A 13,993-nucleotide genomic window follows, 5' to 3' on the forward strand; every position below is an offset into this window, starting at 1 on the left:
CTGTATTTTTTTCCAGAATATACCGTATAAGCGTGTGTAAGAGGCGCACACGTGTAAGAAGCGCACCCCTATTTTGAGCATCGGAGCTATGAAGAAAAAAATTTTGCGGCATTTTTTAAATACTATCACGCGGTGTTGCAGACGTACGCCTGGAATTTCGACAGTTATCGAACTTTTCTCTTTCAATATTAATTAGTGGTAATAGCGGCATAAGAGGGAGCAGAAAGAGTTCCGATCCTCTCTTCGCATACGCCGTTGCTCTACGATGCTTGTCCTATTCACGAACAATTTTGTTTAAATGCTCTCGCAGGAGTATTGCAATAGAATTGCAGCCGTGGAAATTTTTAAGGCAAAACACGACAGGCACATAGCATGAACCTTCCCAAGAGCTTGGACAACAATCGGGGCAGTCTCAGCACCGTAGGATAATAACCACGTCGTAGATTTAATGGAACCACACTCGGCCCTCCATCAGCCAATGCCTCTGCCGTTTTTTTTCCTTTCCGAGACCCCACAGGAAAATAGGAAATCATCAAGTTATAGGGGAACAATGGAAACGTGTTTCATCCCTACCCCGTCTCACCAACTGACCTTGATTGATCTCCCAGTTTATGGAGGCCAAATGCTAGGTGAGTCATCTACTGATGTGAGCCCGAAGATATCTCGATAGCTTTCAATAATTGTATGACACGCACGAAGTTCAAAAAAAGAAAGAGATCTAACGCGACGCATATCTGACAGAATTTAAGTTTTTAAGCTCTAATTGTTTGACACAAATATTTATGGTTAAAACAAGGCTACTAATATTCAAAATAATCCAAACAGGACAATTTTGGAAGAAAAAAGCGTAGCATAAGCGCATTCAAACAAGACGAGACGGACTGGAAGCTTAAGGCAACGCAAACTGCGTATATCACATTGCTGCGCCTTCGCCCCTTCGCTTTGGAGGCAACGACGTCACATGCAAGATCGGACGTGTTCTATACACCCCATCCGAGGTCAGGTCTTACCTGATTGGATCACTCGTGTGGTGGTTTTCCCGCCATTTTTGTTGTATATAAGGTGTAAGGGACTTCATTGTCGTGGATTGAAACGTCGGGAGACATGGACGACATCAACCGGTGGAAAACCTCAGAAACTTTTCTGCAACTGATACGCCGGGAAAAACTAACATCATTTAAGTATACCTGGACTAGCCACGGTGATAACTTTACGGGAGTCACCCACAATGCACAATTGTGCGAAAAATCCACAGAGAAAAAATCCGCAATCCACAAATCCACAATCCAAGTCCACAAATTCCCACAGGGAAGAATGACGCCTCAGTAGCTTAACTGGCTAAAGCACTCGCCCGGAAATCGAGGGATCCGGGTTCGAATCCCGGTCAAGGCGAATGATTTTTCCTCTGTGGATTTTTCGCACTATTTGTGCATTGCGGGTGACTCCCATAAAGTTATCACCGTGGCTAGTCCCGGTATACTTAAATTCCTCAAGAGAGAACACCTCTATGTGTTCAAAGTTCGGGCTTTACTCTCCGGCTGTGGCGCCATGCGCACGATTTGGACTGCTCGTCGCATAGTATGCTCGGCAGTCCATACCACCTTGTCCGGTATAGTCCACAGATTTCCACAGGGAAGAATGACGCCTCGGTAGCTTAACTGGCTAAAGCACTCGGCCAGAAATCGAGGGATCCGGGTTCGAATCCCGGTCAAGGCGAATGATTTTTTCTCTGTGGGGTTTTCGCACAACCTAAGATCATACAAATTGGACCTCCTTACTCCCATTAAGTATTATGGATCACGTTTTGGGGGAGAGTGGGGGTTACATGGTCTTGCGTAACGAGGGTCTGGAACCATATAACGTAATATCTTGTCCGTATTTTAACTTCTATAAAACTTAGATATGAAGATTAAGCATTCGCTCGCTACTTTCGTACATTTTGCAATCTCGCCCCTACCATAATGCTACTCTTCTGTTGCCTGGCTCAGGGGCGAAGCTATGAATAAAGGCTACGGGGGGTTTTAGGCGCAACTAATACTGGGGGGTCTGGGGGTATGGCATACCCACCAGGATAACCGGGAGGTACGGTGGCCCTCGGCCAGAAAATAATCAAGATAAATGGTTTAAAATGGTAATTTTTATGGCCATCTGAGGGATATTTTATTACCGTATATCTCCGAATAGTCCCCCCTTTTTTTCCAAAAATGGCCGCGGAAAAGTAAGGGGGGGGACTATAATCGAGTGTAATCCAATTTAGCATACTAAAGGTGACCATAAAGTAATAAATAACGGCATAATGGCTAATGTTCTCGTAGTCTTTCTATTTGAGTATATTTATGAGGATTATAATCGGAGATATTAGTAAATACTGCCACGTTTTACCGGAAATTAAGACAATTTTTACCACAAATGTTGTACAGATACGATTATTCCGATTCAAATAGCATATCAAATATGCGTTTTCACGGAATCCATCGGGTAGCCGCTAATTTTTCTTGGAAAAGTATTGTTAGAATAATTCAATCGACACTGATCACTTAATGACGCAAAACAGTAAATAATTAAAATGAAAACTAAACACACACTATCATTACATTAATCGAACACTAGAATTGAATCAATAGTATATGTACCCGTCGCTCATTTAATAACTACACGATTTAAATAATTGCGAAAAATAAACAGATAAAGTGAACCTTTCGTGACGATTTAGCATTTCATTGCGTCCGTAGCTACTATACGTCCATGTGCCCGTGCGGTTCGTGTTTACAACCACTGCCTTTACCGCCTTCGCAGGACAAGAATGCGCAATAGGTGATGCATTTGTTTCTGAAAAGGCGCAATAATCGACGACTTTAAACCAGAAGCGCCGGCATTACTGCATTTGATCGAAATACAGCGACTCAGCATCGAAAGTGTAATCAATTTATTGAGGAATATCTTCAATTCGTCAGGGTAAATAGGATCGATAAATTACGTCGCATAACGTTTCGCAATTATTTCCGCGATATTTTCTTTATTATAAATAATTTTACGTTCAACAGTGAGGTGATGGATCAAGTAGAAAGATGAGGATCAATCCTGCCGCAGAATAGAGGCCTTCAAAGACGGAGTTTCTATGCCAATTTAAAAATAGCCGTTGCAGAATACGCCGTAAATCATAGTATTTACAGCGCTAGCAAAGCGCTAATACATCGCGGAAGTCATTTCGGGGGTCTCGATGCGGCAGATTCAAAGAATTAGAGGAAAATATCGTCGAATTTGTGCGCAAATGCAGAGCAAAAGCTCTTTGTGTAACTTATGCAATGATTCGCGACGAGGCATTGAAAATTGATATAATTTTTTTTCAGTTTTAATGTTTGTTGGAAAAAGTTTATTTCTTAATTTTATTACTTTGATATTTGTAAGTCCTGTAGTTTAATTGTTTTGCTTAGCAGGCATTTGATAGCAATATTTTTATAATATTTATAATTTATTTAACACAATTTTATTTAGATTTCCTAAATTCTTCAGGTCACTTGGATTTGTGATGACTTGATGGGTGTGTTACACTGGATCTAAGGAAGTTTCAGGGCCAAATGCAATACTGTTTATGGGCTTTAAGTTAAAGCTTATATATTGACATTGTCTGTAGTCATTTGGAAAATCAAAAATATTAATAATTTGTGAAGGTTTAAAAAATACAATAGCCTTGGATACTTAAAAAAATTTCTCATTTCTTCATTACATCTGGTTAAGGAACTATAAATTACTGATACATGCAATGGATCACAACATGTTTTAGGTATAGTTATTTTGTTGTGATGGAAAATATGTGAACAGATTTGTTCTTAATCTTCACAGAAAATAATAGTTTTTATCGAATCTAGAATCTTAACCTGCTAACCACAGAAAAATTGCCTTCCTTTACATTTTAAAATTTTTCCCAAAACTGAGGTCTCAAAATTGGGGGGGGGGACAATATATTCGGGGGGGGGACTATATTCGGAGATATACGGTAATCCTCACACTATTCTCTAAGCAATATTAGTCCAATTAAGAAATAACATTCCAATAAATAAATATGCATATGTTCGCTGATGCATGCATGTTTGTTTAAACACATAAATATAATGGTTTAAAAGACAGTAGTGCCTTTCATTTCCAAAGGATATGTTAAAATGGTGCCTATCACTAAAACCTCTCTATAGTGAACCTCCATACATCAAATTGCCCAAATTTTGGTCCCCTCCATTACAATGTAAAGAGGTTATACTGTATAAAAATTATTTGGCTTTAGAAATCCCTGTTTAGACGAATGTTAATGCTCAAATTTATCCTCATTTGAAAAAGGCCAGATTGGCGCCCATGTGATTCCAATATAGTCTGAGGTTTCAGGCGAGATGGAGTGGAAACGTGACATAATGAAAATGAAAAAGCAGGAGCAATTTCCACAATTTTTACATTTATTAATACTACCGGTTTCGCTTTTCAGCATCATCAGGTACAAAAATATCAAGTGCGCTGTGCTTAAATAGGAAGGTAGTAGGTGGTTGTGGGCGGTAAGGCGGGGGAAGGGGATGGAGGGAGGGTGAACAGTCACGGGGTTTTGAGAAAAATGAGGATGAGGTTAGAGAGGAGTATGACAAATACACTAATTGTCCTTAATGTCTTCCTCCAAGGGGAAGGTGGGAAGGCCCCTGGTACCCTCTCCGCTGGGTTCCAACGCTCAAATCGCTCGGTCCGGTCCTCGACGGCCGACACCATGAGGCATCCAGGGGTAGCTGACCGGACCGAGCGATTTGAGCGTTGGAACCCAGCGGAGAGGGTACCAGGGGCCTTCCCACCTTCCCCTTGGAGGAAGACATTAAGGACAATTAGTGTATTTGTCATACTCCTCTCTAACCTCATCCTCATTTTTCCCAAAACCCCGTGACTGTTCACCCTCCCTCCATCCCCTTCCCCCGCCTTACCGCCCACCACCCCCTCCTACCTTCCTATTTAAGCACAGCGCACTTGATATTTTTGTACCTGATGATGCTGAAAAGCGAAACCGGTAGTATTAATAAATGTAAAAATTGTGGAAATTGCTCCTGCTTTTTCATTTTCATCATGTGATTCCACTCCACGTGACGTCACAGGGACCTAGTTTCTATATGAGTAGATGGGAGTTTTACATTGTCTGAGATCACCAATGCATGCATCGGGCACTGATTTCAGGGAAACATGTCTTAATAATCACCTATTAAAGCTGCCTATGGTCGGAAAGTTTCCTTCTTTCGATAGGGTATTAATAATAACCCTTAATAATCCAAAGCGCTACAGTCGGATCCGGATTTAACGTCTTCGCATTTAACGTTTTTCCGCATTTAGAGTTAATTTTTTACGGTCCCGATTCATTCCCTATTAGGACAATGTAAAAATTATCCCTATTCAGTGTTTCCGCATTTTGCGTTTTTCCGTATTTATGGTCGTAAAAATTTGTCCCGCTCAAGATTGTTTTGTTCGATTTAACGTTTTTTCATGACGGTTCATCCAAATCTTCGAATTTATGCTCATCAACATGAACAGTCTCATGAAAGTTTACCAAGAGTCAATAGAATCTACCGGGGAACGCTTCTTCAACTGCTTTCTTCCGCGAGCGCAGCGCTGCGACCTTCAACTCGCAAGCTGGGTGATTTATCTTCTCGTAATGTTTCGCTCCCCTTCTGATCCAAACACCAGGCACTTTTTGTATCAGATCCGGCCTAATGGAGCAAAGTCATCCCTTAAAAACCTCGAACTACCTTATCCTTCACTTCTTGAACTTGACTTCAATGATATGTGACGACTGATGACATGAGTTATCCTCCGAGGGCCGCTACAATAACTTTTTTAATTGATGGCTTATGCCCCTTCCAACTCTACTCCTTACGGGCAGTCCATTATTAGCCCAATATTTTTCCAGTCGGCTACTTTCTCTTTTCAAAAGAGGGGCCGTATTCTGTAACTCCAAACCGATCGGTGCGGCACCGATTCGTCGGGTGCGACGTCACACCGACTCCCGGTAAGAAGTCGTGCGATTCTGTACGAACCCGGTCGGTGCGGCACCGACGAGAGGACGGGAGATCGTCGGTAGCCGTACCGACAGCAAAGAGGTGTCGGTACGGCCACCGACAAGTGGGTTTCATCAACTCCCCGGTGCGCATTGTACGTTTTATTTTGTTTTTACCTCATCACCGAGTAAATAATGAGGTTTGCTGCAATGTTATCTTTTTCTGCCCCTTCGAATACGCCTCTATAATTCACTGTGTCATCATCTATATTAATTACCTTGACAGAAATATAAGATAATGGTTAATAAAAATGAGGTTTGCTAACATATAATGACTTTCTCTCATTTATGTTACCGCACTTTCACTCGCTTGTAATAGGCTTTATTTCTCTCTATCATCATTTATTTGCTCCTTTGACATAAAAAAGATATTTTTGATTAAATATGAGTTTTGCCGCAATGTTATCACTTTATATCACTCTGAATAGGCGACTGTTATTTCACTCAATCATCAATTTGGCGTTTCTCTCGGCATAGAAATAAGATCTTTTTATTTAAGTATGAAGTTTGCCACAACGGTATCAGTTTCTTTCATTTGTAACGGGCAACTATATTTCATTTCATCATCAGCCATTGATTCCCTTGACGATAAAAGAAGATATTTGTTAATAAGTATGAGGTTTACCGCAATATTATCATTTTCTCTCACTTGGAATGCGCAACTTATACATATGTATTTCACCCAATCACAATTTATTTACTTCCTCGTCATTACACTTCTTTTAATTGCACCCAGCTCCATATTTTTATAACAATTTCCTAACTTGTTCCTCTAATATTACATTTGCATTTTAATCCTACGTTCACGTTCCATGGTATGCTATTTTCGTCTGCTACGGTGCCAATGGCATAACCTTCCGTTGATAACATTTATACGGAACTTACTTAATGACAACTATATTACCAAATCATGAATAAATAGCATTATACGGAACCAATATTTAAAAAAAGAAACTACGATCTCAAGGATAGTTTCAATAATTCATTCCAGCAACAACAATCTCCATCACATACAAACTTTATTGTGATGTTGTAATATTGTTTCCTTCGATTCTGTAGGTACAGCATTACTACCACACATTATATAAGCATTGTTAACAACTTATCCAATATCGTTTATCTTAATCTAGCAATAAGTCGTAATTTCCGCAAATAAAAAGATTGAGAATGACGACAACAAACTGTGCCAATGAGTCTTCACTTGTTTTTACCCTTCTTTCATTGGTGGAGACACGTGAAACTTCGGATATATTCGGATTTTCCCTGTTTGGGAAGGAAGGGGAACCGTACCGACTGGTAGTAAACCGACGACCTTACAGAATCGCTGAAATTGTCGTCGTTGGTGCGGAATCCGTTGTCGGTACGGTTTGATGTCCAGTCGGTGGGCTTGAAAGGGAAACCGACCGGTGCGGCACCGACGAAATACAGAATACGGCCCGAGGAGGCCCAATATCAATTGCTCTCTATCAGTTCAGTCAGTTCACTAGAAGATTCTTTCTGTAATCCATTCCAAGGTCAGTTTCCACGGAGGAACAGCGAAAGAACAGAGGAAGTGTTTCCCCTGTCATGACCGTGAGTGAGAGCATTCTTTCCCTGCGGAACAACATTATTTTACATCGTAATTTAGATATCCTGGAGCCAATTTACCGACATGCGGCTGGTTGATATCGATGTCGATTCAAAAATATCTATCTGGTGCTAATTAATGTCAAAAGAGAATGACAATTGGAGTTTTGACAAACTATCACGGCCCATGACTCAAAATAAATCGCTCATGCTGGAGAAAAAATCACCGCATACTCACGGTAGAATAGATGAACGCGGAAAAATACGAAAATCCGGCAGGTATCCCTTGGTGGTTGACTTCGACATCATAACCCTGACGAAATTGCCAAACACCAGAGGCACTGACAATTGTTCTGATGAAATCCAGTTCTGTTGAAGATTAAACCTTTTCACTCAACTTAAAGTTTAGCTAATCGTTATTCAAGGTCCAACCAAATTTCATTAAAAGCTGCCGAGAAACATGGTGAGTCGGAGTCAAGGTGATCAGCGTGCCGCGTAAACAACTTCTCCCGGCTCCATTCGACCTGCATGAGGCCGTGGATATATGACAACGAATCTGGTGCCATCATCGAGTTGAATCACCATCGACTTGTACGCATACTAAAATAAGATTCTACTTTTTTGGATGACCTCGAAATCCAATATGTGCGCATAGAAGGCTTTTTAAAGGCTCATAAATCCCTCGTTTCGCCGAGGCAACAGAAACCGTTAAGTTGGTATAATTCCAGAAAACCTCCCTTTTACTAGATATTCGGTAGTTTAGATTTCGGGATTAGCGATCTTCTGCTGTCCCTTTATTTCACTCATCTTTATAGATGCAATGACGATTTTTCAAGTACCTACTTACACCTTTTCTTATTATATTAGAAATTCTATAGTCACCTACATGTCACTTTTACAGAAAAAAATTTAAAATTTCATCGAGACCACTGAAATATACGTAAAAATGGAATCACTAATTTCCATAATAATATTCCGTGTGGGAATGCTTTTCAGTTGATGCATATTAAAATTTTCTTAAAATATTTCTTTTAAACAATTGTCATCCTCTCATTACTTACTTTTACTACCCATTTTTTTTAGCTAATTCCTGAAAAGTATTATCCTACCTTCATAGGGCTGAAAACACTTAATCAATGAATTTTTTGCTGCATGCAGCACCTTTTAGTTATGTAAAATAATATTTTTTATTCATAAAAAGCCATTCCAATCATTACAAACCCTAAAACCTGAAAAAAATGGCAGGTCCTCAATTAGTGTTTTTCCGCATTTAGTGTTTTAAAGTTTGTCCCCCCTGAAAAACCTTAAATCAGGATTCTACTGTATCTGCTAGCAGGGTACTCTTTGCAAACGCCATGCTTGGCAGTAAGCAGCCTGTATCATAGTGGCGTTCATAGCCTCGTACCCAGGTGGCCGTGAGACGTCACACGGGTTTTTCCCAGAATTCATACCCAACCCTCATGATTTCATGTGCTTGAAATTTTTCACTTTCCATTGAATCGCAAAAAATAGATATTGCAGTTAAAAATGAAAAAGCTGTAACTTCGTACTCCAAGAGTAATAATCTTTCGATTTAGGCAATTAAAAAAATTGGAAATTACCCTATTGTGCACGTCGATCATTAGCGATTGATCACTGGAGTGATCACACAAAAATGACAAAAAAAAATGACTGTGTGATTTAGGCTTTCTGGAGCAGGCACTGCAAGGTGAGACAGCTATCATATAAGACACGGTATCAGTCGTTACTTTGTGGAATTGATTCATTGTAGAATAAAATAAAATAACTTTTATTCTATGAGACAGTTCTGAATTCGTTTATTCTTGCCTATGACGAGGTGTGCTTTTTCCCCCATTTCAGCTCTGCGCTGAGGCCAGGCAAGGACCAGAGGCTGACGAGGGAGGCGATGAAGCGGTATTTGCGCGAGAGGAGCGACATGGTGGTGATAATCCTGCACGCAAAGGTTGCGCAGAAGTCTTACGGCACGGAAAAGCGCTTCTTCTGCCCCCCTCCGTGCATCTACTTGTACGGGGAGGGGTGGAGGCAGAAACAGGAGGCGTTGGTGAAGGCGGGCGAGTCGGAGCAAGGCGCGCAACTGTGCGCGTTCATTGGGATAGGGAACTCGGACCAGGACATGCAGCAGCTGGACCTCAATGGCAAGGTAAAGTCAGATGGGTGAATGACATTCGTCTCAAATCCCTCAATCTACCTCAGGCTATTTCTATACTACAGTGGAACCTCGTTAAAGCGAGTACGGGCTATAGCGACACCCCCGCTATTACGAGAGATAGCCGATGCACCGTCAATTGACCCTATAATAAGCGTGTTAAAAAATTCGTTTTTACGAGACCCTTTCGGTGTTGGCTCTCGCCATAGCGAGGGTTTCACCGCCGGAAGAATTTCATCAAGACTCCTTAACCTCTGTAATTGCTAGCGATCTGTTAGAAATGAAGCTAATGGAGTGCTCAGTCTCAAATTTATGTGGTAAACTGTCGTTCGATAAATGTAATGATTGACGAAACAATGCTTTGCATGATTTTTATTCAGTGCGGCGCTTATAAATTGTTTGAATAGTTAGTCGTTATTTGAGTAAGGAAATTTAGTGATGCAAATAAACATCGCCTTTCGTCTGGATTTACGCTTACGTTTATCGGATAGATGTTTATCTGTCGCCGCACCACTCCTGTTCCTGTATTTCTGTTCGCAACAGGTATATTGGCTATTATTTGCTCCACCTCCGGTAAAGCGACAATTCGCTATAGCGAGTGTTTATTCGTGCACCGTGGGGTGTCGTTATATCGAGGTTTCACTGTATACAACTCTCACCCAGGAGGCCAGGATTCGGGGCTTCTTCATGGCAATATATTTTCTTGTCCTCATTTCCAGTTAAGAGAAAAAAGTCACTGTTATAGCCCCCCGTTAATCTTTCGGTATGTTTTTGAGAAGAGTAGCAAGTGGAGCCTTCACTTTCCGCGTTGGAAATGACACTGCTTAAATACCTAAACGCCATTATGATGATAAAAAAAAGTCTCATGTCTATGTTCGTCGCAATAAGTAATTAATGAAAAAGTTGAAGCCGTATGAGAACAATGAAGAAAACAAAATATATAGCCATGACAAAGCCCCGAACCCTGGTCCCCTGGCAGGTAGCCATAATCGCTACCACTACCCCACCTGACCCGTATGCTGAGTAGTGCGATATGATGGAACTATACGTGGCTTGTGAAAAGTACTCCTTGAAAATTAATGAAGTACAGCCAATCTAATACCCATTCAACAGAACCGCTACTAGTTCAGGGATGTGTTCACCATTCCGAAGGCTATAAAAAATACGGCATTGAAGAAGGCGGAGCAAGGTACGTGGTCTCCCCTTGTTAGATAAGTCGCCTTTGAGCATGCGATATGTTTGCGAATTTGACCCTAGGGAGCCGTGAATTATGAATGGATCGTATACGCATGTATATACCTGGAACTGGATGATCCTTTCCTGGGAGAGGCAGAGGTACATTCTCTCCATGTCCTTGAGGTAGAAGGCACACTTGTGCAGCTGCGAGACGGGATCGTACTGTACACTGTATTCAGTCACACCTACAGCAAATTTTTTCTCCAGGCTTCACCAGGATACCCGGTGCTCTCACAGACTTACACTTTTTTAGAGGTATGTTCCTCAGAAATTTCCTCACAGGACCTTTATGTATGGAAAAGGGGTGCAGCATATAAGCTGATAACACTCCTATTTCTTTAAGTAGCACTGAAGATGATGAGAGCACACAGTCAACAGTGATGAAATAGGAATATTGCACTGCAGGGCAGTTAATTCTCTGTCCACTTCGGGTAGTTCTTTGAAATAAAAAGTTTGGGCTATCTTTGTGTAGCTCTTTGTGTGAAATTCAGACTTGAGTTCTTTGCCAACACTGCACAATGCTATCTCTGACATGGAAAGACAAACGTCAATACGAATGAGATGTTAAAATGTAAGCCTAGCTATCAGTCACTCTAACATCAGTTACTTAGTCTGAAATTCAACCAGGATATCACTAAAGCAGCACCATATAAATGAGAAATTAATTAACTTCACTTCAACCGAAATTGGATAAAACTTTCTGATGGCTCTCTTCTGCCTTTACATTTTATACCATATTATTCATTTACCCATTACCCATGGAAGAGATAGCTTAGTAGGAATAGTCCTGAAAGCACAAAATTAGCAGTACGTTGGGAAGTACATTCACATGATTGCTTATGTGTTTCCTACTCTAATAGCCAGTAGCATACGCCATAATGAGATAATGCATGCTCCAATATTGTTTAATCATGAGTAAAAGCTTATATCTCCTCTAAATTGTGTAATATCTCTGTGCCTTGAAAAAGAGCCATTTTTTTCCCGTGACCATGAATGAGTATTTTTTTTTTTTTTTTTTACCAAAAGGAAAGTCGGACTCACGATTTTTTTCATCAGGATCTTTGCTCATACATTAATGATTACTTTAAACTGAACCATGATTCTGTATTAGCATGGCCTTTCCCCGTTGATGCTGACAACGAAAAATGGTACAAAGTGAATTTTTTTGTAAACTTTAGTTTTTTGCAGCTGAATTTCTTCATGCAGTGAATATTTAATGATAATCATGGGATCAAGATAGACCATTTAGCTTTATAAAAAAAATCATGGCTTTTCATCTCACAGGCATGGAGTTATGGAAAAAATCACCATGCGTTGCACGTTGCGGCACTTTAGGGGTCACGCCCAAATTTCAATTGCTCATATTTCATTAACAATTGACAATTGGAGGCTAAACTTGTACACAGTCTCTAGTTATACCAGGATGTATGAGCATGGCAAGTTTCATGAAAATCCGAGTCGGTGGGTGTCATTTGGTCAAAATACTGGTTAATTTGATACGGAATGACCCCTCACCAGTGAATTTATTCTAACCTATCACACAAACAGACTTCCAAGTCTCTTTTATTGTCTTTCAATACTATTACCAGTTCGTACTTGTGGATGGGAAAAAATATTCTGATTTACAAAAGAGATGCATCCATTTAACACTTTCGCTGCTGGCCATTTTGATGAAAAATATCTCTGTGAGCGGCAGTGGTTTTTCTGCATAACCAAGTAGGTATGTCTCTATGGATACCGTAAAAAATAATAATAAAAATCCTATGATTGTTTTAAACAAATAAAACGAAGGACGCACCGGTGCGTCTGCCGCTCACAGCATTGCCAAAGCTATGCAACCCGTGTCACATACGTTATGCAACCCGCTACACAAATAATTTTATCTCCCTTAATTCTCATCGAACGTTCTTATTATTCGACTGATTTTGCAAATAAATAGATGTTTTAAAAATTTGGAGTATTCGAAAATGATAATTTTTTAATGAAAATATAATTTTCTCGTAAAATAATTACAAACTCATAATTTACTCATGGTTTTGGGATAACTTTCAAGAATCATCCTGAAAAAAACACTAGAATGAAGAGTGCTATTTAAGTCAGCAATAAATATAAGATGTTAGAAAATATCCTAAAGCATAAAACCGTGTTTTTACGGGCAACCTGGATCGTAAGTGCTAACATATTTCCTCACTCTATTTTTGGCTCATACTCGGCACTTCTTTCTTCCTTTTCTTTTCATTTCCAAATTATGTGGTGAGTGACCATGTTTAGGGGAACTCATTGAAGGCATTACCTCAGGTTCAACATTTAGCAATGTTTATAGTATAGTTTATTAATTCATCGCGGTATTCTAACAAATTTACACGTTTCCCACTAAATCTTTGGTATAGAATGAAAGAATGAATCATTATTATCTGAATTAAGTATATTCTCAGCTTTAGGTACAAACGGCGAGTTTTTGTTTCGTAAAGATAATATGACAACAATTGATCGGTCTTGTCTTTGCCTCCAAAATGTTTATTGTAATCGTCCACCATACTGGGCTTAGTTGAAACCCTTCCCCGCCTGCCCGCAAAATCGTGTCCATACTCGGAGGAAATCATCTTCACATCTCTTCATTATCAGAATGGCTGTACAGTATGTTTTCTCTGTACAGCATGTTTTTGCAGACAATGGAAAAGGTTCACGCTGTCGTAAAAGTTATCCCTGTACACAGCGTGCCCCTTATTTTTTAAATTTGCCAACAATTTATAAGTGACTTTCTCTGCGTTCCATGCTCCCCCCACTTTTTTACCCTCGGTGCCACAATACATCAAGCAATCCAAATCCAAACCGCGTGGTTCAGTGATCATGTACAATTTTATTTCATATTTGTGACGTTTGTAAGGAATGACTTGTTTTAATAGTAACTGTGGATAACGTCAACTCCATAGAACCATGGATTCGTCTAG

General features: G+C 40.1%; 1 protein-coding gene across 2 annotated transcripts in view; it reads left to right on the forward strand.

The window, feature by feature from the left end:
• LOC124172870 (recombining binding protein suppressor of hairless-like) overlaps positions 1-13,993 on the forward strand; it is an 86,433-nt gene that overhangs the window by 36,496 nt on the left and 35,944 nt on the right. For both annotated transcript variants that reach the window (XM_046552369.1, XM_046552370.1), the window contains one exon: positions 9,500-9,800. In XM_046552369.1, coding sequence (XP_046408325.1) covers positions 9,500-9,800 — 301 coding nt within the window. The remainder of the gene's footprint in view (positions 1-9,499; positions 9,801-13,993) is intronic.

This window comes from Ischnura elegans (assembly GCF_921293095.1).
Source record: "Ischnura elegans chromosome 13 unlocalized genomic scaffold, ioIscEleg1.1 SUPER_13_unloc_3, whole genome shotgun sequence".
In the NCBI taxonomy this organism is placed as follows: domain Eukaryota; kingdom Metazoa; phylum Arthropoda; class Insecta; order Odonata; family Coenagrionidae; genus Ischnura; species Ischnura elegans.